The 25,526-nt window shown below is 48.1% G+C and overlaps 3 protein-coding genes across 7 annotated transcripts in view; all 3 read right to left on the reverse strand.

Moving 5' to 3' along the window:
• LOC142592745 (cell adhesion molecule Dscam1-like) overlaps positions 1-25,526 on the reverse strand; it is a 130,106-nt gene that overhangs the window by 102,413 nt on the left and 2,167 nt on the right. The window contains exons 1-2 of one of the 5 annotated variants that reach the window (XM_075704383.1): positions 20,146-20,238; positions 19,740-20,024 (exon numbers count right to left, since the gene is read on the reverse strand). The exons of 1 other annotated variant lie outside the window; for it this stretch is intronic. In XM_075704383.1, the coding sequence (XP_075560498.1) occupies positions 19,740-20,024; positions 20,146-20,221 (361 nt within the window). In that variant the 5' untranslated portion in view covers positions 20,222-20,238. Of the gene's footprint in view, positions 1-309; positions 415-2,192; positions 2,472-3,525; positions 3,811-3,874; positions 4,004-19,739; positions 20,025-20,145; positions 20,239-25,526 lie in introns of those variants that run through there. 3 more of the 5 variants (XM_075704384.1, XM_075704392.1, XM_075704382.1) reach the window with 3 other exon arrangements.
• On the reverse strand, positions 6,982-7,528 carry LOC142558032 (palladin-like). The gene has a single exon (XM_075670202.1). The coding sequence runs from the start codon at positions 7,526-7,528 to the stop codon at positions 7,016-7,018; it is 513 nt and encodes a 170-aa protein (XP_075526317.1). The 3' UTR covers positions 6,982-7,015.
• LOC142557884 (SPEG neighbor protein-like) lies at positions 8,121-14,028 on the reverse strand. Its single transcript, XM_075670091.1, has 4 exons — positions 13,888-14,028; positions 13,506-13,790; positions 9,138-9,422; positions 8,121-8,134 (listed from the first exon to the last, which is right to left on the reverse strand). The coding sequence occupies exons 1-4, from the start codon at positions 13,967-13,969 to the stop codon at positions 8,121-8,123; spliced, it is 666 nt and encodes a 221-aa protein (XP_075526206.1). The 5' UTR covers positions 13,970-14,028.

Genomic DNA, 25,526 nt, shown 5'->3' on the forward strand with positions numbered 1-25,526 from the left:
GCCATCTATAAGGTCAGAAGGCGCTGTGCCGCCTAATGCGCGGCACAAGCTTTGCTATGATCAATTCCGGGATCAGAATTTCGAGAAATCTGGTAGATCTAGCATTGGTTACCTTTTGCGTACCTTTCGCGCGGGCCCTTTAATCTATACTGGAGGTTTGTTCGCACGATCTATGAGGGCTACTTTAGTAGCGAAAGTTTCATTATAACGAACGGGCGTTCGCTTCCCACGCTGCTCTCCTGTAACGAGGTTCGACTGTAGATGGAAATTTGGTACAGCAGTGGTCGGCCCGGTTCGGCGTCCACTTACCCAAAGCGAAGTCTTCGGAACATGTGACGACGACGAGCGCGAGGGAGCACGCGAAAATGCACGCGCCGGAGCACCACATTGTGGACTTTACGCCTGCAGAACAGCTGAACGTGATGGTCTGTATAGCGCTTGAACGTATCTCAGAAACACCTTCCTCGCTGGCTTGCAGCAAGCAAGCGGCTGAGCAGCAAGAAAGTGCTGGGTGCCCCGTGGTAGTAAACTCCACAGTGCAGCATAACGAAAAAGAAAAGGGAAAGGTATCCGTTCCTCGCTCGGCGTGGGTCACTAGCGCCATCTATTGAGAGAGTTGTGAACTCCACCAGTCAATATGCGTAGACGGCGATCCCAGCTTAAAACTACAGCGTGTGTACAAACGCAGGCAAGACAAAACGGAATGCGCAAAGAAAAAAAAAAGAAAAAAGAATAGAAGTGGCAAGAAGAGCACCAGGATGTGCGGTTGTTGACGACGAAACATCGAAACAACAAACTATATTGAAGGAACAACATATCGTGACGCAAAGATTGCGCATGCACATTTTACCTGATCTCTCGAATCTCTAACAAACGTAAGCACAAAGCTGCGCGATTTCTAGTGACTCAAAAGCTTCGTTCGTTTTCCAAATGACTTAGGTATAAGTGGAACGCCTCTACAGCGAAATAACTATATGACGAAGGATTGGTTGTGTTCCGGGCCGAATTCCTACCTTTCATACTTCCTTTGACCGCCTTTACTACGAAGGCCAGTACAACGAATTTGCCCGTATACAACGAAGGACTTGAGGCGTTCCGAACAGCAGATTTACATTTTACAACGAATGGCCCATCGCGGTGCTGCAACTGGCTTGCGCCGACGTCACCGAAGTGTGCTCTGCGGTTGCGTAAACGGCAGCGCTAGCGACGCGCTTGATGAGCGTGCCGATTCCAGAAGTAGATCTGCCGCACTGCTCAAGGAATCACACAACCGTTACACACCGCTTGTATAGCATGAGCGGGTGCGACGGCTAACGACCACGTCGCATTCGATGTAGACGGTAAATCAGTTCTGCGGAATCGTGCAGAACTGATTTCGTGAGTTGATGACGACGTGATGATGTGACCGTAAGTGGCGACTGACGACCTCTTGAAAGCCATCTAGGGCGGAAAGGTCGCGAATGTCAACGAAGGCAACTGTGACGAATATCTTGCAAACGAACCAAGAAGGTTGACGGCAAGAAAGGTGATAACGGAATCCGACGATCTGCTGCAGCTTTGCATAGTTATTGCGTTTCGCCGCGGAGCATGCTGTGAACCTTGGTGCAAAAGGGTTGGCTGCAGTCTCAAATTCTCTCAGACGAAGTGTGCACAAAAAGAATTTCCGATTTATTTAGTAAGTCTCTTTTCATTATGTTAAACAAATGTTTTATTTTGTTCAACGTGCCTAGTCTGCTCTATTATGAGCAGAGCGGTGCAGTAACTTTACAACGAAGTTACGTGCATAACGAAGGATTTCGGAGATTCCGAAGCGTTTGAGTGTAGTCGCCTGCGCACTAATCGGCTAAGTGTAAAAACTTCGAAACGCCACGAAAGCCGCAAGGAACGACCCCCCGCACTACAAAGATAACGCAGCAACCAAAAGTATCACAGCTAAATGGCAGTTGCTAGTTCGTGGCACTCGCCTCATTCGCTTATTTCGCAACCTCTGACGGGGGCGGTGATGTGGAGGTGTAATTGTGCCGAAGGTGTCGGCGTTTCTCCATTTTTTTCGACACCCTACTGACCAGAGATGTCAGTGCGCTCATTGGCTGCGCGTAGACAGGTTTCAGTGAAGATCAGCACGTATAAAACAAACTGTTCTTGAACAATCGCTGGTTAAATAGCCAGCTTTCAGCTCCTCGTTCCCTCACCTTCGATGGTAAGCGCCGCAGTGTAGCTGCCGCTTCCGGCCGCGTTGGCGGCTGTGCAGGTATAGTTTCCGACGTCTTCGGCTGACACCTTCTCAATGGTCAATGTGGCCACACTGCCGCTAAGCAGGGTGGCGTGCTTATTAGGCGTCTCGGCGATCGGCTTGCCTTCGTGAGTCCAGGTAATCGAGAACGGAACCGTGCCTCTGGTTACAGCGCAGGTCAAGAACACGCCGTCTCCCAGAGCGGTATCTTCGGCGAAGGAGAAAGGCATGATGACAGGCGGCGCTGCGGACGAGACACGCTATTTAGCCTTGCGCAGTTCAAGAAATGGATGTCTTTTTGTTTGACAACTTACATTTGTTGCTCGCAACGACAGGTAAACAGACCACGACGAGGAGCAAGGAAGCTTGCTGTGAGGTCAGGCTCGAAGTTCGGCTCATGTTGGCGTCGCCGGTATAGCCGTGAAGAATAGTTCACGGGAGCCACACAGCAGCGAGCTGCTCTCGTTCTTTGGTTGAGTAGCCAAACTGAAGGCGTCGAGCGCGGTCCTTGCATTTAGTCGTGCCGCTCCCACTTTTTGAGAAAAATCCACTCAGTGGACAAGCTGCGCCACCTGGGTGGCTCTTCTGGAAGTTCTGACGCTTGTCACGAGAGTTGAAGAATGATGCCGCCACAAACGAAGTCGTGAAGTATGGTTATTTTTGTAATGCTTGGAAACAAGAATTGACGTACTGTTCGTGTATAATAAGACTACCGGAATTACATATACCGGCTGCGTTCAGATGTCATTATTCTTTTTTTGTTTAGGGTATGTGCGCTCACTGCGAATTGCATTTTTTAAATGGCCCCACTACTAGTAATTGGCTGTGAAGTCGTACAGTGCGTGCACACTATTCTATTCAGTTAATTACTTCAAATGAAATAAAAATAAACAAATCTCCGATCTTGCAGCTCCCACCTTGGTTGCTGTCAACCACCTCATTTCACACCACCGAAAGGTGTGTTTGCGAGTGAATATGCATATACGGGTCACATTTACCGCTAGAAAAAAAGAAGAAAGAAAAGGTGAAAGACAAAAAAGAAACAGAACGCGCAGAAAAATCGGCGGCACGCTATTGGTAAACTTGCAAGGTCACGAACACCGCGTTTCGCTAATTACTAGAGCGTGATGACGTGATTCGCTTCTCTCGACCATTCCGCCGATGGTCTCCCTGAGCTCTGCGCACTCTAACGCATTTTCAAAATTTTGGTTCAGTTTAGGGAACGCTGAAGAACGTTCTCCCGGCCCCGAGCCTCCGTACTCGGCGTGGTGTCGATGCCTCGAAACCCTTACCGTCCACGACGAGCGATGCCGTGTAGCTGCCTCGTCCCTCCGCGTTGGACACGGTGCACGTGTAGTTGCCGAGGTCCTCGGCTCCGACGGCCTCGATGGAAAGCGCGGCCACGTTCTCGGCGAGCACCTTCGCCTGCCTCCGAGAGTCGCCGGTCACCGGCTCGTCGCCGTGCGTCCAGGCGAAGCGGAAGGGGCCGGCGCCGCTGGAGACCACGCAGGTCAGCATCTGCTTCTGTCCGAGGGCGACGTTCTTCGAGAACGAGAACGGCATGATGGCCAGCGGTCCTGGGCGGTACGGTCGTTCGAGGCTAAGGTCAAGATCGGTTCGTCCAGCGCTCGTTACACTCACCGGAATCGCCGGCCACGCACAGCACCAGCGCGTGGAGGGAGCAGATGGCGAGTGCCCTCCGAGTTGCCGTCATTTCTTCCTCTTGCGTGAACGGATTCGCGTGAAGTGCAAACGACTTCCGTGCCTTCTAAACCACTCGCCGCTTCTTTCGGTGAAGGGTGGAGCCCGACTGAAAGGCCCTAGGGAGACTGCTGGAGATCCCGTTGGCGAATCCCATAGAGAAAAAACTCTATGCGGACAACTAGCGCCACACAGAGGCTGCGACGTGAACCTCCCATCGGCTCGAGTGTGCGGCTTGTGTGAAAACGGCCGTGCTTGTGTTTCGTTTTGAATTCGCCACAACGTCAATGGTGACAAAACGTATACTCGCCTGACGCGGGCAAAACAGTGTTGTTCAAAACTCGGTCGATAATACGTGTTATATGCTGAAAACTTGCACTATCTTGACAGCGAGTGAAGTTGATTCCAGCGGAGGGGCCAAAACATCATAGTAGAAATAGAAAGTTCAGAAATCGTTTAGGCTACGTAGGGATGCTTAATGTGCTCCAAAAGCTTAGGATACTGGAGCGCTTTTGCATTACGCCTTAATCGACCGCACTCGCTGCTATATCTATATAGCGGGTGCTTTTGCTTTTTTTCTTGCAGAACTTTCATGTCGCTGAGAAATGGTTTGCCTTACTTTTCCTTAGCAGCAAGCACATTGACTAGCAGCTAGTTCTCGAATGTGTCAACCTGCTGTTAGCTAGGCTGAGAAGTGATGGTGTTGCAATTCTGAGCAATGCGTTCATTATTTCGAAGGTGTGATAGACTGTGAACGAGCGAGATGTTCAGTTGTTTCGGGCTCCGCTGCCACTGTTCAGTTAGTTGCCACTGCTGGGTTGGTTGACATTCACTGTTGGAGAACTAACCTAAGAAGCTGATATCACGGCTATCAGACGTGCCGTGAATAGTTGCATATGTTTCCACAACGTCAGCAAGCGTTGTGAGAGCAGTGTATTTGTATAAATATTGTTCGTGATTTACATTCCACTTTTCTAATTCCCGTTCTTGCTCGATCGTTCCCGCTTGTTCTCCCATGCAGGGCAGCAAACCAGACACATATCTTGTTGGCGACCCTAAGTTTCTTTTTCGTTTTCTATATTAAGATGAAGCTTTAGCTATAGGGCCCAACTTCGATTCGGCCTATTCAAATACGTGTAAAACGCAGAAATTATTAGACCGAAGCAATTGAAATATAGTACATTTGAGAGAGGAAGTTATAGTGACTGCAGCAAGCAGAATTTTGATTTAGAGCGTAGCATTTTTTTTTTTACAAGAATTGCTGAAAATTAGTCAGTTTAAAGATGTATAGAAGCGCGAAGTTTACAAATCGGTGACTCTCCATAAAAAAACTCATATCTTAGTTTTCTTTTAACAGAATTATCACAATTTATATATGAGTTTACAGTTTATGTGAATTTGTTACAACGTTTACGAGGGTTTTGCGACACGTCGTCGCAAATTAGTGGTATACGTCAAAGCGGTGTGTAATATATAAGTTTTGTCCGCTTTACGTCTATCATTAGGTCCACTTTACGGAATTTTACTATCATTTCTTTAATTACTGAGTTACAGAGAGGTCACCTCATAGTTTTGTCTTCTTAAATTGAGCGATTTGCAACAATCTTTATCAAAAGAAATTGCCGGCGTAAGTAAATATATGATTTCTATTCTATATATTTTAACATTTTCATTTAATATAACCAAGCTCAGCAAATTCAGTGCAGTGGTTGCCTAGAAAAAAAATTATTTCTCCATTCCCATGTATATAAATAGGAGCACCCCCCCCCCCCCCCCCCCCCCCGCTTGAGGTAAAGCTTTAGCTCGGGTGCTGCTATCTCAATACGTGCAAAAGGAGAATTCGTTTTTCTTGGCTACCACTGCACCAAATTTGACGAGATTTGTCGCATTTAAAAGAAAAACTTGAAGTCTAGTGACTGTTGTATCGAATTTTTGATTAGGTCGTCATTTTTATTTATTAAAATTTGCAAAAGTCGAAGATTTTCTGAAAACGAAACTATGACGTTTACAACCCAGTAACTCAACAATGAAAAATGATATCACAATTCTGTAAATTGCATCTAATAGTACATCTAAAGCGGACGAACTTGATATGTCACACATGATTCTAAAAAAAGTTTAGCAATATGGAAATACAGCTTCCGCAGAACCTTTCTACACAACGTAACGGATTCATGTAAGACATAATCGACATAACGAATTTGTGCGCTTTGAACGATCTAATGGATGCTGTTTAGAGAACCGCCATATCTATTTTTGATGTAGAGCTATTGGTGCGTAAATGTCCTCCTTCTATATTTTTTTTCGAGCTTTCGAATTTTTGAAAAAAAATTTCAACAAAATTCAGGCCCTAAATCGAAATTCCGCTTCCAACAGTCACTAGAATTTAACTTCCTCTCTCAAATGCAACAAATTTAATTAATTTCTGCCCAGGGGTTATCTCAGAAAAGTGTTTTTTGCGTTTTAGATATATTTGAATAGGCCGCGTCGGAGTTTGGCCCGAGCTAAAGGTTCCTCTTAACGTTGTGACTCACGAGAGATGCCGCGGTGGAAGGCGCCGGATCAGTTTTGACCGTCTGATGTTCCTCGACATGCAACCGCAGTACACTAGCGCATTTGCATTCCGGTTCCATCGGAATGCGGCCGCCGCGGGCGGGAGTCGGACCCGTGGCCTCGCGTTCAGCAGCGCAGTGCCACTGCCACCGAGATACCGCGGCGCATCACACTCGTGAGATGGGATTAGCTTGTACTGAAACCTAATTAGTAATTACCGTACACGGAAGAGATTAACGGGGCGTAAGCGTAAGTAGGTAGCCCGGTTGGTGGCGCCATCTTGTGCGCAGAGTTGAATCAGAGATTACACAAGGGTTATATTTGCAGTAACTGACTGGATAGAAGCTGATTTAAAGCGTCTGCAGCGATGCTAACCACAACATCCCTTCTAACATGCTTTCTAATACCTTCGGCGAGAACGGCCGTGCGACACAAGAACGTTTCACGTATTGTAGGACAAAGCGTCAGAACATTTCGCAACTCGGCGTTGTTATGGCCGTCTGTAAACGTGTACAGACTGACACTCTCCTATAGTGCTTCTTCGGGAAACCCACCTTCGACCACCAGCTCCGCGGTGTAGCTGCTGGATCCGCGGGCGTTGCTCACGGTGCAAGTGTAGTTGCCGAGGTGTTCGGCGACCAGCTTGTCGAAGACCAGCGTGGCCATGTTCGCCGCGGGCCCCTTGACGTGCCTCGTGGCTTCGTCGACGACGGCGTGTCCGTTGTGCGTCCACCGGAAGTGGAACGGCTCCGACCCGCCCGTCGCGAAGCAGGCTACGCTCGTCCTGTGGCCCAGCGCCGCGTTCTTCGAGAAGGCGAACGGCTGAATGTCCGGCTGGGCGTCGACGCTGCTCCGTGGCGGAGATCGCCTCGGGACTCGCCGCTTCGCCGACGCGGGATGTGCGAGCGACGGCGTGGTTCTCGGCGCCGCTCCGATGCGGAAGTCGTCGGTCCCTCCGTCTTCCAGCGCACGAGCGTAGCACCAAGACAGAGTCGCCAACAGTACGTAAAGTGTACTCGCGCGATAGGTTTTGGGAAACATCGCGACCGCTTCAGCCTCCGGTTATTGTCTTGCTCCGGGTTTTTTACGTGACGCTTTTGTGCACAGAAACGATTTTTTTTCTCTCGCGCAGTCGTGGAATAACGCTGACCCACGGAGAACTAGCGCCACACAGTGAACATCACTCGAACTAGGAATGCATACCTTTCCTTTCAAATAGTGGCGGTGAAGTCTATAGTGCCTAAATTATCGAGCGAATGTTCATGTGCCTTTCGACCTCGAGCTTCAAAAACGAGGGATAATTTTATTTTAGTTCATCATTTACGAGTTAAAAACTAGGATATCAGTTTCTTCTCATTTATAAACAACCACCAGACACTACACCCTACATAGAACGCCACTGCCAGCCGCGGTGTTCTAACGGCGAACACCAAGTCGGTGGCGGAATGGCTTTTGAATTCCGATGTGGGCAGAATGCAAAACGTTTGTGTCCGTATAATTAAGTTTGCTTCAGTGAATCCACGGTTGGCACAATTACCGGAAGCTTTCCATTAGCGCTTGCCTCACAGATGTTGCTTTCGGAGGTTAAGCTCAATAAGTGAATTAACTGAAATATGTAATTGGGTAGTCGTGTTTAACGTCCCGAAACTGCACAAATAGGTTACAAGGAACGCTGTAGTTTACAGGGCTCCGGATCAGTTTTGAGCACCCTGTTGCTCTTTAGTGCACATGAATATGAACGTACGAGAGTTGTTTGTATTTCGCCTTCATTTCGCCCGACGGGAATGATCGACACCCGGTACCTGATACCCAGTAGCAGAATGCCAAAAACACAGCAAGGGGCAAATAAATAAATAAATAAATAAATAAATAAATAAATAGAACAGGCAGATCAGTTCTGTGGAAGCCCGCTACAGGTAAAAGTTCGTGAAAGGAAATATTAGCATCCCATCCCACTTGTAGGACGAAGATACAAAGAAAACCCAAACGGGTTTCGCAGAGCATGTTTCCCTGGTAGCTTTCTGCTACAAGCCGGCGGTATAATGTTCCCTTTCGTAATGAATGAAGCAGTGAATGAATGAATCCAATCAATCAACCAAACAGACTTACCGCATTACCGCAGATACACAACCCCTCGCAACCATAAAAATATTCCAGCCCCTCACTCTGCCCGAATGGAAGCATTCAAAAGTATGACTTTCTGCGCACCACTACAAGTTGCAATAATTTAGATCAATAAATTTGTACAACTCACTCAGTCAATTTGCAATACTACAAATTGTAATCAAGTTGCAATCATCTCATGTCCGCAGCACTTACTGAACAAGTATGAAACAATAAATGTCTCCCAAGCACATGCGTTCAGGTAACTGGATCTTGCTTGTGCTCGAGCCGGTACGTTGTTGTGCTGCGTGCCAGTGCAGTCAGTTCAATGCACTTGCATTTAAGTTTAGTCGATCCGTCGAGGGCCAGCGGGTGCGTTGCGTGCGCTGGTTTTCGGAAGTGCGCGCCAAGGTCGTGACTTCCTTCGCTCAGTGACGGATATTCGGGTCGCGCGCGTCAACCGGAACGGCGAAATTTACCGAGGTTGTTGCCGAAATATTTGCAAAAAAAAAAAAAAAGAAAGAAATAGACGCGATTTGTTGCTCACCCTTGACGACGAGTGTCGCGGTGAAGCTGTCCGACCCGGCCCCGTTGGACACCGTGCAAGTGTAGTTGCCGACGTCATCCGGAGCAACTTTCTGGATGGTGAGGGCCACGATTTTGTCGCTCACTGCTTCCACGTACTTGGACGCCGACGTCCTCAGATGTTCGCCGTTGAGCGACCATCGGAATTCGAAAGGCCCGTCGCCGCCGATGACGGCGCAGTTCACGACTGCTTCGGCACCGAGCGCCACGTTCTTGGAGAAGAAGAACGGGTGCACTTCCGGTGGTCCTGCGCAAGCACTGCTGTGAAGCCTACCTCCGCGTCTTCTTAAACCTTGGCGCGGAAGTGCGGAGACCTTTATAGCGTGACGTCGTTTTATGGTCTCAGAAAATTACAAGGAAATGGATCGTACCGTTGGCCGCTGCTACGGATGCAATGGCGAGTCCAATCAGTGGCACGAGCATCCTTGGACTTGTGTGTTGCGCGGGGCCTTGTGAGAGAGCACCGTCGATCTTCTTGCGTCCGCGACTGTTGGAGTGAGAACAGCGCAGTGTCCTGTCGCAATCGGGCGAAAAAGTAGCTCTAGGGGCGCGTGGGAAGCTAACGCCACCTTTTGGACTGCACCGGAACTTTTTTCCGGAAGTTTTCTCCAGTTTCGGCGCCTGCTCGGTGACGTTTCGTTGCCCGAATTCCAAGTGAGCATACCTCAACGTTTCCGGAATTCCTTGGGAATGTAAAATCATTCCAGTCTTTGTCGTCTTCGTGCCCGTTGTGTCGTGAATCTAACGGGAGTGTTCGTCGGGAATATCAAGCGAGACGGGAGTGACGATGTAGCATGGCTGAAGTCGCCAATATGTTTCCTGCACAAGCATCCATTATGGTGTAGTGAATCTGCTAAAGGAGAGAGGCTGTATGGGTTCTTCGCTACGAACGCTAAACCGTGCGTAGGCGATCGTCCGTGGTCGAACGGTTTCAGTTATAACACTACCTCTATGACTGCTCCACGCCTAAGTCGCCGTCACTTTCTAAATGCTGATGTCGTTAGTTACGTGTTGTGTTTTGCAGTGTAAGTCGATATACAAACACGTTACCGCCTATTCGCTTTAGCTGCAGGACACGGCTGTTTTATGATTTTTTCCCCCTTTAACCTAAAGAAAGACAGACGAAAAGACTAAGTGTTACATGAGACAAAGCACCGGAGGTGTCCATTTCAGGCACATGTTAGCCTGTTTAGTACATGTGACGCAACTAAGCAAATGAAATTGGGTGAAATTTCAATCCTTATTTAGTTCTCAATTCCATGATATTTGACAGAATCGAAGCATCTGTGAAGTGTAGATAGTCACTGTAGCCTGCACAAACCGAACACGGGTTCAGTCATAGTTGTGACGGACACTTTATGTTATTTATGACCAGCCACGATTCTGTGCTTTCAACCTCCGAAGCCAGTTTTCCACAAACTTCGAATAAAAGCATTCCTTAGATTTCCCTAGACGTGGAAAATGTGGTTGTTAGTTTCTCAATAAGATTTTTGCTAAGGCAAAATTTTGTATTACGAAAATAAACTTCAGATTTCATGGTTACAATTTATTTCTAAGCTCGTTTTAATATATTCAAACAATGAATTCACTGATATTACGTAGAAGTGCAAGTTATGCAAACAACACAGCCTCCTGTTTAGCGTTACAAACGCACTGTCGTGTATACGTGTCCGCTTACGCACTGATATGCCCGTGCTGCTTTGTTTGATGTTGCAGCATACGTTCGTTTCGCCGGTTACGGATGAATAGTTCATTCAGAGTGCACAGACATCGACAGCACACGTAGAGGCACGAACTGCAAAATCGCTGAAGGAGTGCCGTGTTGAAGAGCCCAGGCAATCCGCACCCTGTCGTTTACTTCGCGAAATGCGTTCACTGTACTGTAGTGCGATCAAAAGTCATTCTTGGCGTGGCAATGCGAAGGTAATTTGCGACGACTAAAATAAGAACATGAGATCCCGTCAGCAGTACCACTATTTCAATATATTAACGTGAAGTTTCCCTGAAGAAGGCTTAATATCCCTAGATCTAGGGAACCTTTCCTATAGTTGGCAGCGCTACCGCGATTATCGGTAGCCGGGTGGCGGAGTTATTATCCCGCAATTAGTCTGTGTTCAGAGTCATTCCGATACAGTCAAGCGCCTTGACAGCGAACGCATCTACAACAAAATGACCTGTATGACGAATGAATAGTTGCGTCCCGGTTCTGTTGCGAGCGGAGCGGCGCGCGACCTTTACAACGAAATGACCTGTATAACGAACGATTACGGAGGTCCCAAGTACTTCGTTATGAAGGCGTTCGACCTGTATTTTGAAGCCATGCTGTTATGGAATGGTGATCATTTTTGCGTGGACAGAATATGGAAATGGAATTGGACTATCTTAGTCGAAGTGAAGTTGAAGTGTAGTAGCTTCAATTCCGTCGATGTTCTTGTACCCTGGAAGCACCGCGGTCCAGTACGGGTACGCAGATGTGTTCAGACATTCCTGCCATGTTGTCTAGAGGAGGAAAACTTCGTGTTTTGTGGGCTGATAGCTTGTAAGTGTCCGGAATTCAGAAAATGGTATATATAGTAACGTGCGAACATTCCTAGAATGCCAACTGACTCAGACTTTCAACTTCGTGGAACTGACGAAGAGAGAGAGAGAGAGAGAGAGAATTTCCGCATGCAGCATCCTTCTTTGCGCTTTGTAAGCAAGTTCACTGGTGCATAAATTGTAACTTTGTCTGGAGCGGTGGGTCACGCGATATTTCAGAAGCGCGCAGCAGGTACAAGTTATAAATAGCTCGAGGTGACGTGGAACGCAGGCGAGGCAAATTTTCGCGAAACCGACAACAAAGGCTTGACCGAATGACACCTTCCTTCCTGATTATCCTTTGCTGACACCGAACTACGGGACCAAACATGCTAGTTACGGCGGGCACTTTGTTGGACCACATCCCCTAGCGATCACTTTAGAGTAATAGCAGCTTTGAGCCGATCAAGTGTATACAATACACATGAAAAAGGCTAAGCACACGCTCAATGCTTAATTTTTTTTGTTCGTTAGAGCTTGTAAATGCCTAAAGCGTGTGACCGGAGTTGCAAGTTTGCTCCCGGTAAATTAGCGGGGAAAACAGTGCGCTTTCAAAACAATTATATATTCAATAACGTTCGTCTACATAAATTTAGATGCACCTTAAAGAGGCCTAAGTGGTCAAAAGCATAATCATAATAAAGTCGGACCTTTGGCACGTAATACGCCATAATTTAATTTTTCAAAACAGTTATCTTGCCGACATTTCGTCGCTGAAATACATAGAGAGTTATTAGTGTTCAAAGTGCGAGGTTGCCATGTTCTTTTTTGTGGTGACACAAAAACGCTGACACATAGGTACATAATGAATTGCTTCGGCTTGGCTTTATAACGGATTGCCATACACTTTTCAAGCGGCGCGACACACGAGAATATCTCTCAAGAATGCACCGACGCTTGATGAAAAGTTAAAATCTGGTGACTGCAGGAAGTGGATTTTTCATTCAGACCTTCGACCTTATATTTAAAGAAAAAAAGTAAGAAATCGCAAAATTTCGAAAACGAAACTATGAAGTTTACAACTCCATAATTAGGCAATCGAAAACAGTATCACAATTCTATTAACTACACCTTTAATACACCTAAAGCGGACAAAATTGATGTAATAAACACCGCTGTGAAATGAACCAATACTGTGTTTGTAGAACTTTTGCCAGGGCCTTGTAAACATCGCAACAAATTCGCTTAACATGTTAATATACATATCAAGTTTGTCTGCTTCAGATTCTCTAACGGTTGCATTTTACAAAACAGCGATATCTGTTTTCAATGGGAGGGCCCAATTTGTAAACTTCTGGCTTACATTTTCTCTTTAACTTACCCATTTTAAAAATTGTCTGTAACAAGTTGCAGCCTCTAAATCAAAATTATGCTTCCTACAGTCTCTAGAATTTCACTTCTCTCAAATGCACTAAATTTCTTTCAAACAGGTCTAACGGATGTCTTATAAGAGCATTTCTGTGTTTTACATGTAAAATTATGTCGTTTTTTGATCCCACTGTTTCTTTCAACGTTCCTTTATAATGTCACTGTGTTCTTTTGAGTTGTATTTTGTAACGTTGTGCGCGCATCAACAGTTATTCTACGCGTTATTCTACACAAGATATATGCGTAAGCAGCTTACAACACTATGATCGTATACCACGTGTTCATGAGGCAAGGAGTAGCCCGTACTGTATTTGTGCGCCAACGTCTCCTTCCATCAATATCAAGGAAATCAATATTAAACGTTAGAAACAGCACGGTTCCCTACCGTCCACGAGGAGAGGCGCTGTCGCGCTGTCACTGCCGAAGTCGTTGCTGACCGTGCACGTGTAGTTGCCCACGTCCTCGGCGCCAACCCTCTCGATCGTCATCACGGCCACGTTGTCGACAATGACGCGCGAATACTTGGTCTTGCTGCTGACCATCGGCCTGCCATCCTTCGTCCAGACGAACTGGAAAGGCTTACGCCCGAACGCAGCAGCGCACGTGACCGTCACCTCCTCGCCTAGGTTCACGATTTCGGGGAAGGCGAGAGGCTGGATCCGGGGCTTGTCTGTCGCAAATGAAGCCGGCATTTAGCTTCGCGTTTGCCCATTACTGACGCAATCTCGCGCAGCTGAACAAAGAAGAAAAATGCTGGAATGCATTACCCGAAGAAGCCTGGACGACACGAAGAAGGCCGATGAGTACGGTCAGAAGCAAAGCCCACGCTTCTGTGCCAGCAGGTGCCATTTATCGGAGGCCCCAGGAACCAGCGATGGGAGTGCAGAGTAACCACTGCGTCTCTTCTAGCACCGCTGACGTTTGAAGTCCTGTGACCGATTCCGTCCGTTTTTGGTAGGTCACGCCAAACCGTCCTCACTCACGGACGCGTAGCGCCACCTGGCAGTGGTTGCACTGACTAAAACTGCCATGCTCGGAAAGCGCGAAAACTCGCCTCTCGTACACTGTCATGTTGCTTCAGGTGTTTAATAAACAGGTGGAAAGGACAGTCCTCGCAAAAGGTTGTCACTGCAGTCGTTCTTGGCAGCTCAGTCATCGTATGTTTTCCGCGGCAAGCCTCGTAGAGGGGCACGTTTTCTTGCTTTTCACACACGCACTTCACATTCTGCTTCACCAGAAAGACTGTGCGGTTTTATTGTTGTAGGGTTTTTTACGTGTCAGAACCACGATGTGATTATGAGGCATGCCGTAATGGGGGACCCCGGATTAATTTCAGTCACCTGGGGTTCATTAACGCACACCCAATGCACGGTACACGGGAGCTTTTCTTTTCTTCTTTTTTTGCATTTAGCCCCCATCGGAATGCAGCCGCCGCGGCCGGGATTTGATCCCGCGTCCTCGAGCTTAGCAGCGCAAGAGACTGTGCGCTTTAATGAATGAACTTGGCAGCGCTCTAAAAGAACCATGCTATCGGCAGTGTAACGCTGAGCAAAACAGTGTCTTTACAGGTCACCGAGGCCATAAGCAGCATTTGGGCAACCTTTGAGAGAGGTCACCAACTGTAATCGGTGATGTCTCATCTGCAGCGGAATGTTCAGACGTTCATCTTGAGCGGCACACTCACGGTTTCCGCGGTTAAGTCCTGCTGCTTCAGCGATCATTTGCCGCGTACAGAGAACGAAGACCGATAACTGACTTCTGTAATGCTGTTGCATTAAATGACAGATTGGAACAGTATAACGCATGTGCCTGTAATGTAGTTCAGAGATAAATCTGCAAACAGTCTGTGGTAGGTCTGCTCTAGTTTCCTGAGTACTATGAAGTAATCAAACGTCAATGTCCACAAACCTGTACAGTGCTCAAATAGGACAACGGCATTCTATATAGTTAGATAATGCGTCCGCTGATTATAAATTTTATTTTCTTGCAATAAAAAAGCAGCGTTGGGCTGGCGCCAGTGCTACTTATTCAGGGAATCTTTAATATGTCTAGGGATCTTAGACCTCGTGTAGGGAAATTTGCACGAATATAGGGAAATTCCGCGCTAGGGCATTGCAGCAGTGCAACTGCCGACGTGGCGGCGTGTTCTGATTTCAGTCACCACAAATTACCGTCGCATTAGCATGCGAAATATGACTTTTGATGATACTGCAGCGCACTAAACGCACCTTGCCAAGTAAACGACAATATGTGCATGCCATGGACTCTTTAACGTAATGCGGCTACTTCGATTTCGCCGTTCATACCTCTAGTATTGCTATCGATTGATATGCACTTTGAGTGAAATACCTATGAGCAACCATCAAAACAAACGTAAGCCGCACCACCAAAGAAAGCAGCACGGTGAGATCTGGGCGCAAGGCGGACACACAGACAATATGGTCGTTATGCTAAGCAGCCGACTATGCATGCAAATACCGTCCCAGTAGCCAACTGTTCGGGCGAGTTTTACTTTGGAGGAAGGATAAAAACTGGCCACGTGTTTGCCTACTTTGCTTGAAATGACGTGTAAGCGCAAGGGTGCAGTTGCTGCGAAAGTGCACGTCATGCAATTTTTTGTTTTCATTCACGTCATTTACACTCGCCTGATGGAGCGGGACACTGCTTCGACAATATTGCATTCTGCCAATCTTCCTTACAGTTTGAATAAAACTACATGTGATCTTGCTACTTTGCTGTACGTGAGAAGCAAGTTTGAACAAGAAAAATATACGTACTCACGTCTTCTTCTCTTGACATGGGAGCTTCAAGCTGAAGGCTGTATTGTTTACATAAACATTGTACTGCGATGTCATTTCGGCTAGACTATTAAAACGAGCTTAGAAATAAGTTAGAACTCTACAATTTTCAGTCTAATTCCTTAACAAACAAAAAATGACTTTAGAGAATTCATATCGACGAACAGAACCACATTTTGCTAAATCTAAAGAATTTTTTTATCGTATTTAGGGGAATTTAGGGTTGGCAGCACTGGCTAGTGCCCAGTATTAACATATGGAGAAGATAAAGTCGCCGCAAATCTTAACGGAGAAATATGACGAAGTCGCCCAGACACAGGAACAGTACTGCGTTTCCTGATCACGTCGACGTCTCGTATCTACGCAACCTCTATGTAAATCGGCGTCATCCTTTTGTAGAGCGCGGTAACGGCGGCCTCCACGGCGCTCAAGAGCCAGCCAGCAACGTCCAACGGTAGTTGCTGGGCCGAACGGTGCCCAGCCGCTACCGTTTGACGTCGGGTCCAACGGCTAGACGTCGCTGGCTACTTCCGGAGGGCCCCGGAGGCAGCCAGCAGACATAACCACAGCTCACGAGGTGCCCTTACCCTCTACGATAAGCGTCGACGAGTAGCTGGCGCTGCCGACGTCGTTGGCGACGGTGCACGTGTAGTTGCCCAGGTCTTCCGCGGCGATCGCCTCGATCGTCAGCGCGCCCACGTTGTCGGCCAAGTTCTGCACGTGCTTGCGAGAGTCGCCCGCCACCGTTCGGTCTCCGTGCTTCCACTCGAAGCGGTAGGGCCCGGTCCCGCTCGAAACTACGCACGTAACCGTGGTCTTCTGTCCCAGCACGGCGTTCTTCGAAAACGAGAAAGGCATTATTTCTGGTCGGCCTGCGGGCGAAGCGAACCATCAGTTGCGGCTTGCGCCAACTTCAAGCCTTGGTGGGATCCGAGCACGTGGACGCTTACCTTCACGGCAGCAACAGATCGTGAACAGGGCTTGTGCGACGCATAGGAAGAGTGCGACGTGTGGCGGATTCATATTCGAAGCCGCTGGGCCTGCCTTCCGCTCTTGGGAGAACCCGACGAATGGCAGCGAACGCGGCGGCTGCAACGGCGAGCGCTTTGTATTTCGTCGACGGGAACGTTGCGCCACTTGGTGGCAGGCGAGAAAGTTAAGCGATTTTTCGCTGGTGCCCTTTGGAGAATGCTTCCGAGTGGCAAGGTTGACTTTGCAGACACGCGCGAATCGATGCACCGGCAATATGACGTTCCAGTGTAGTTTTTATGAGGACGCTCACACCTTTTTGTTTGCTTCTTTTCTGAAGTTGACTTGTTTTTCTTTCAGCTTTTTTGCATCTCAGATTTTATGTAAGTCTGTGGTTTACTGCAGGAAACCAGTGAACCCAAAACATCGCGGGACGCTCGCGTATTCCCGAAGAACATGTCACGTGCTAGGGTCGAGGAGACTAAGTGGTTTCGATGGTAAGAAACGCAACTTTCGGGTAGTGATCGAGACTTCGGGCGAGATCGAGGTCGAGAAGAACAGTGAATGTAATTATTCACGTCGCTCTTACGATCTGTTCTTTTGTAAAAATGGAAAAGCCCGTGATGGTCGCTTGGTAGGGTGTACAACTTATCATCGCGCATTTTGGGATGACCTTTGTGCTTTCTTATTCGCATCGTCACTTGGTTGCTTACACCCCGCAATTCATTTTTGGTAGGTGCTTGTGAAGAAAGACGAGTTTGAACGCTGCAGGTTTCATTCTTGCACAGTGCTGTGGCAGTTCATGACATCACGCAGCCAATGTTTGCAACGCACTGTACTGTTCCGCTTTCTGAGCCGGACACACTGATGACTAGTTTTAACCCGCAGCACAGGTCGTAAACTGTTGATTATCAGTTTCTGTTCAACCAAGCAGTGACATCATCCCCCGCATGCCACAACCAGGTACAGCCCGAAGTGGTGGCAAGAGGTATCGCAGCTTACCTTTCACGACGAGCGCAGCTGTGTAGCTGTCCTGTCCAGCCTCGTTGAACACGGTGCACGTGTAGTTTCCGGTGTCCTCAGCCGCTACTCTCTCCAGGGTCAGTGTCACAATGGTGTCCGTTATTGTCTTCGCATACTTTGTCGGTGACGTCTGCAGGACCTGGTTGTTTTGCGTCCACGCAAACTTGAATGGCCCGTCGCCACCGACAACTGCGCAGTTGGCCACGGCCTTCTGTCCGGGAAGGACATTTTTTGAGAAGGAGAAAGGCTGCACCTCTGGTGGTCCTACGGGATAGATGCGACCCCGCTGTTTAGGACATGTGTGCAGATGATCGAAATATAGGAGTGCGAGTTTCGTCGGACAACTTACGGTGCGTCTTTGCATGAACTGCAGCGAAGATGATGAAAAATATACGCTGATACATTGCCTTGTTTGATCTTGCTTCACCAGAGCTCAGAGACTCAAGTGCGGTAGAGCACGCCGGCGAAAATCCGCTTCCCTCAGAAATGACGTGCCTTCTCACCTCGGTCTGTGGCGCAAGACAAGGAAGACCACTGGAGAGGAGCAAACGGTGCCACTTATATACGACTGTGGACAGCTAGCGCCGTCTGGTAGGAATACAGTGAACTTCTTGCAAAGCGCGGCAGCCTTCCGTTAAGTGAAGGGAACGATGTCTGCCTCCTTAGCGAAGGCTTTTCTTAGCTAACAGGTCATCGGTTCGAATCAATCAATCAATCAATCAATCAGTCAATCAATCAATCAATCAATCAATCAATCAATCAATCAATCAATCACGTTGGTTGTAGTTTTTCGGAGTCCTGAAATGTAGAGTCCTTGCGAAGCCGTGTCAACGGTTATCGGCAATTGTTCTTGCAAAAGCACTTACCTCAAGAGGAAAATGCGCCGTGACATACGATGTAAATGAAAAACGAAAAGCCAGGTTTGCAGTAGGCCAGCTTGCGTAGTATAAGTATAGTGCTATTTAATGGTGCAAACGACTTACGTAAAACGTAGCACACGTACGATGTGCGTCATCCTCTCGTTGTGTACAGGTGTCGTTAGCCTTTAAAAAGCAGCGCTTGTCTGCGGAAGCATCTGCGGATCTAATATTTGCAGAAAGAGCCACATATTCATTTCCTAGCACATTTTTTCAGTTATGTAGCACTTAACACAGAGTTTCACGTATGTGAGGCAGTAGTTTAGTGTATATAGTAACAACACTTATACTTATTTATAGCGCTTATAACGCCTGATTTGTGTTCACAGTCGTTAACAATAATTGTTCCCGTTGAAAAAAAATAAATAGAAAAAGAAAGAAAGGTGGCGAGTTGTATGGTAATTGGCGCGATAACTTTTTTTGCAGGCACACGCCTTGCGCTTACATTGGTCTGTTGAGAGAAAAAGCCGAGCATTCTCACTCCGCGTTTACTCAGCCACTACGACAAATATTTTGCAGTTGAGCGCAGGATAATGGAAAGCATCTGGTGTGCTGAAAATTTCTGGCACGCGTTACAGAAGGAATCCCATAGGGGCAACGTTAACCTGGGCCTTGTCGCTACGACGGCGTCGCCTACTTGCAGAACGAAGTGGATTCAGCGATCAAGTGTGCCCGCGGAAAACTACCGATAGCAAAGAACCATTGCCAACAAACTAAGTTTGCCAGGGTCGTTTTTCCCGAGTACTGAATCACATAGACACCTCTCCTTTACTGCGAAAAATTGGGAATTTCGAATGCGGATGCTCGAGAAGCAAAGTGTTGCCGAGTGATCCATCCCAGAGTGTAGGTGTAGGACGATGCATGACTCGGTGAGTCTCACTGAGCGTATTGCCGCCCGCGTTGCGTTCTCACCTTCGACGATCAGCGTCGCGGAAGCTGCGTCACTTCCGAAGTCGTTGGTGGCCGTGCACGTGTAGTTCCCCACGTCCTGGGCGGCCACTCGACGGATGGTCAGGGTGACGAAGTTGTCCAGCACGGCCTTCGTAAACTTTCGATCGCCGTTGGGCATCGGTCTGTCGTCCTGAGTCCAGACTATGTGCAGGGGCTTGCTTCCGCGGGTGACGACGCAGGCCACGCTCGTCTCTTCGCCGAGGCCGACGTTCTGCGGGAAGCTGAACGGCTGGACCAGCGGCTGGTCTGCATAACGGGGGTGCGCACGATGGAGAAAAAAAAAAGAGAAAGTAATAGCATGGTGTAGAGCTGTCCTACACTGGTTGCATTCGTTTTCTGCTACGTAGTAAAGGGGCTTTATAATCACCTGACGAAGCCGCCAGGGCCGCCATGCAGGCAGCGGAGATAACCGCGCTGCGCAGCATCAGAGCTTCTGCAGGCATCGCCTTCTCCGTGCCCGTTGGGGGTTTGTTGAAGGCTCCGGCAGACCGCCTTTCTGGTTGACGACGACCGCGTACACTGATTTTGCGCCGGCTGTGCGTTTCTTGGGGCGTATCGCGCTGCGCACAGGCGTCTTGCAGTAAACTAGCGCCACGTTACGGATTCAGTGCGAACTACGTGCGCGGCATGGTTGGCCGTTGTCCGCGAGGTGGTGCGAAAGTGTTAGCGCGGTGACGCCATTAGCTGGGCCGCTGTTCGTCCATTTTAGTGTCGAAATGACGACAGCATTGCTTACAGATCGAACGGCAGTGACAGGAGCAGGAGCGTTGGCGCGCGTGGAACTATTAACTTGATGAGTGCGATCACAATTGAAGTTCGCAGAAGTCAAAATATATAAGTAGGTGTCGCGTTACGTAGGGGTGTTGTAGCACAGTGACCAGGATCGTTCAATGTCGTCGTAAGACACAAAAGAGCGTTGCTATAACGAACATCGCCACAGATAATAAGAGAATTTTTCTTTTTTTTTGTATGAAACGAAAATGATTTCTACATTGTACCTTGTATATACGCATGAAAAGAGCTCAAAAAGCTGCAAAATCTGTTCACGCCATCGTATCTTCTTCTTCTTCTTCTTCTTCTTCTTCTTCTTCTTATTATTATTATTATTATTATTATAATAATAATAATTATTATTATTATTATTATTATTATTATTATTATTATTATTATTATTATTATTATTATTATTATTATTATTCACAAGTTCTTACGTCCTCCAGTGCTATATATTTCACGATTGAGCATATGGCGTGCTGAAAAACGCAATCGGAACATCAACGAAGGACTTCATTCCAGAAAGCATACCTTTAAGGATTATAGTCTATACTTACAAAATAATTTTAAAAAATCTAAGTAAAGGATAAAAATATATGATGTCCAAATTAAAAGACATTCATATATATAATTTGTTGTCTATTCTAGCGAAGAGCCTTCCAGGTCATTCCCAGTCTTAATAACTGTATGGGGAAAACGGAAATTCAAGACAGGCTAGCGTAGATTTCAGAGGTGGTGGGTAAGGGAGTGATTTCGTCGGCTGCACTGGCAAGAGGGTTCCGTAAAAATAACGGGCATGAACAGTTCCGCGAAATATAACATCACAAGTGAGTATACGTCTACAGGCCAGCACTTCGAAGTAAAGGGCATTTACTTTCACTTATGGGGAGGAATAACGCTCATAACGACTAGAAATCAATATATTAGCATTATACCGCAATGACTCGAGGTGATCAGACAACCGATGGACGCTCTGCTAGTTTTCAAATGAACTGTCGACTTGGAGTGCGCAACTGTAGATCATTCGCCGTGCTACTTGCGGCCGGTTAGTTCGCAGCCTTAATCGAGGTCGGTGAAAGAACCGGCCCTGCTTTAGCGACGCGCGTTTTTGCAGAGTCTTTAGGCAACCGCTTGCTCCCTCTCGAAGCCTCAGTGAAGCTTACTGCGGGACGGTAACAAAACGTGCTTTCCGCGACGCGTCCGCCGCGCCCCCTACCTTCTACGACGAGGGGCGCCGTGAAGGTGTCGCTGCCCGCCGCGTTGGACACGACGCACGTGTAGTTGCCGAGGTCTTCCGGCGACAGCCTCTCGATGGACATCGTCGAGACCCTCTCGCTCAGCTTCTTCGCGTAGCGCGACGCGGTGTCTGGCACGGCGCGGCCGTCGTGGCGCCACTGGAAGTCGAGGGGCGCCGTCCCGCTCTGCGCGACGCAGGTGACGATGGTCTTCTGTCCGAGAGCGACGTTCTTGGGAAACGAGTACGGCATGATGATCGGCGTCTCGTGGGCAGCTGAGTAAAAAGCAAGCGATCGGATGACTCGGAAAAATTTTTTGACCGATGTCCCTAGGGAAAAGCTTGCGCTTTGCGCGTTTTGGAAAGCGGTCGCTGGCTTACCTGCGTGGCTGGCGCTTAGGAGGACGGTTTGTAGCATCGCGAACCAAGGGCGCGCGAATAGGCGGTAAATTATGAAACCTCTGTTTGCAGCGTTCACAACAGCTTCTCCTTGCTTGCGACGACCCCAGAAACTCGCTGCCCCTGTAGCCATGATGCGATGCGGCTCACTGCGGTGCTGTCTCTTGCGGTACGAAGTTCAGAGCGAGTGGAGGCACTCTCACCGGAACAAAGAATAAGCGAAAAAGGAGGAACGACTACGCTGCGGCGGTGCCTCGTACGGTGGATGGACAGGCAGCGCCACATGGCGACTTCGCGTGAAATTGCGGCGCGTCTGGTGGATGTGGAAATGATGTGGACTGTGGGATGCAGGAGGCGTCGCGAGGGCTTATGCGGGGTGAAAACAAATGCGTAGGGTTTAGCAACTCTATAACACCGTCAAAATTGTAGCGCTTGGGCGTCGCTTTCGGCATGCTGTACATTGCCGAGGAAAATTCGCCTGCAACTGGAATGCTGAAGTGAGGTATCGGTCGCCCACCGGCTGTTAGATTTTATTTCGTCTCTCCTTCATATGCTCTGCACCTTGCACCCGCTTTTCTGTTGTCATGAGGTAGTCGACTGAAATGTGTGTCCTGACTATTACCTATTCCACCGCGCTAACGCCCACACAGGCCACCCCCAGCCCACTTCTTTTCAAAATGTTGTTCTTTGTCTGCACCTTATAAGTTCAATATAGCTAGGTTATAATTTAAACGAAAATTATTAAGGTAAGCTTTATATAGTTCATCGTGAATATATTTCTTCCTTTTTTATTCTCTTCGTTGAGTTAGAAATAGCGCGTAGGAGTATGTGAACACGATAACGACTCCCTACATATTCTATGACTAGGTAACTTACATACTAAAAATGTTTTGCGCCAAAACAACACACACAAGAAGGACGGCGACACCACGGGTCCATCAGCGCCCGTGGTGTCGTCGTCTTTCTTGTGTGTGTTGTTCTGGCGCAAAATCTTTTTAGTATGCAAGATCACCAACTAGCCGAGCAGTTAACCCTTCTAACGTAACTTCTTCGCGCGTACGTTTGGTAACGTTGTTCGCATCCGTAGCGCGTGTTAACGCTCTTGTCGTTTCGCATTTGTGCCCGATATCCGAGACGCGTTCGTCTCCTCACCTTCGGTGAATAACTCCGCGACGAAACTGTCCCTGCCCGCGGCGTTGGTGACGGCGCACGTGTAGTTTCCGATGTCACCGGCGTCCACTCGCTCGATGGTCAGCGTCGCTATGTTGTCCGACACGATCCTCACGTACTTGGCCGAGCCTCCCTGGACAGGCTTTCCGTCTTGCTTCCACGAAAACTGGAAGGGTGCTTCGCCACTCGACGCCACGCACGCGACGCTGGTCTTCATTCCCAAGCGCACGTTCGGCGGAAACGAGAACGGCTGGATTTGCGGGGCGTCTGCGTTGAAACCAGTGCCGGCTTGTGTTAACTGGTTCACCACTATTAAGGAGTTTTAGCTTGCCCGAATGCAGGGTTAGCGGAGACGTGAACTGCGGAAACAGCGCTGGTGTAGCGATTTTTTGTGACACTTTGTCCAACCACAGTGCGGGAGACACGCTTTTTGTGAAAAACAAAATGAGAAATGGCAAAACAGCGGCATGTTAACGACCACATAAATGCAGACACAGAACGCCAGCAGAGGAGTATGGTTGTTTACTAAAGTAACTATATTGTCTCCTCTGGTCGAACTCTGTTCCGGCAAGTGACGGCGCCAATACGGCAGCTTGCGTTTACGTCTCCGGTAACGCGGTATTTCGCACGGGTCGATACGTTTGTGGACAAGCCAAAACTCCTCGTCGACGTTATCAAGCGTGCGTATCTGTCGACTCACCGTAGGGCGATGCGCTCACGGATACGTCGATGAATGTCACAAGCAGTACAGTGACGATGATCTCCGCTGCGGTAGACATCATTTCTTGCCGCTGCTGCTCGGATGAGAGCTGAGCAAAGGTAGCCTGCAGCTGAGCCTCGTCAGGCGTACTAAGTCCTCCTTGCAGAGGAAAATCGCTGCTACCGTTCTGATTGACGAGAACGCGCACGGACTTGTCGCGCCATATGGTGGTGGGAAAGAGAAACAGCTGCTCCTTAGTGGGGCGTCGTTTTTCGACGGCAGGTTTCGTTCTCCTCGGTGCACCCCCTCCTCCCCCCTCCCCCCGCCCACACACACACAGTTTTCAGAGTTCTCCACGGCTGGATGTCTCGCTTGCTTTCTTTTAAAATATCTAATTAATGTAAATAAATAATCGCTCACATTCTATACCGCTGGCAATTTGATTATTAAATTTAGTTGTTCGCGATGCATCAACGTCCGCACACACGATCGTGTGCCTGTAGAGGATGCTTCGCCACATATACATTTATATTGTGGGGCTGCTGTAGTCGCAGGGGCTGGCGTCACTGCGGACGAGCGTTGTCTAAGTCATGTAGGAATCGCATCCCTGCTAGGGAACCACATAGCAAGTTTCTTAAAGCACGTTTGTGTACATTATGCCTGTTTTACGTAGTTCGAATGAACTGTCATGACGCAGGACTTTCGTTCCGGTGTTGCTATTCTAATCGTTTGAAGAACGCATAATTTATTTTGCTACGAGATTGCGCGAGGGGTGTCGGTTGTGATTGCTGCTTAAAACAAGCAGGGAAACGCAGAGCCTCATTTACGTAGTTGGCTTCGCGGCATTTTTTGCTAGCGTTCTTGTAATTTGCAAACGGTACACGGATAGCAGGAGAAGCGGTAAGGTAATCTCGATCGACGGATTGCGATCCTGAGTTTGCAAATAGACTAGTCTTTCTATTGAGCCAGTTATTTGTTTCATTGAGTGGGGCAAGCAAATCGACACGGAAACTAAACGAGTGGTGATAATACAGGACCCATTTTACCAAATACGTGATAGGTTGTGAGACTATTTAGCCGGAACATAATATGTTCGTTTAATTGAAAGAATTACGTTGCATTCTGAGGTAAACTGGAAATTCCCAGCTGTCGTATTTTGGAGACCCGTGCCGCCCATAAATGAAGAAAAGACAAAGAACAAGTGAATCGTAACGTCACAACGGCGCTGTCGCGGTTATGGCGCGTAACTAAAGAAAAAACGGAAGCGTGGCCTTCATGGTAGTTTTCTTGCGCTAGCAGTTATAGGGACGCTCGAGGCGCGTTTGGTCAGTCGCCATTGTCGTGTTGTCCTGCTATCGACCGAGCATGCGCGGTCCGGGCGTAGAGGTTTCGAAGGGCTACGCAGACGCGAAGTGCATTTGACTCTGAAAAGTGACGACGCCAAGTGGATGACGTTCCGCTCAGTCGGCTT

Source organism: Dermacentor variabilis, chromosome 9 (assembly GCF_050947875.1).
Source record: "Dermacentor variabilis isolate Ectoservices chromosome 9, ASM5094787v1, whole genome shotgun sequence".
Classification (NCBI taxonomy): Eukaryota; Metazoa; Arthropoda; class Arachnida; order Ixodida; family Ixodidae; genus Dermacentor; species Dermacentor variabilis.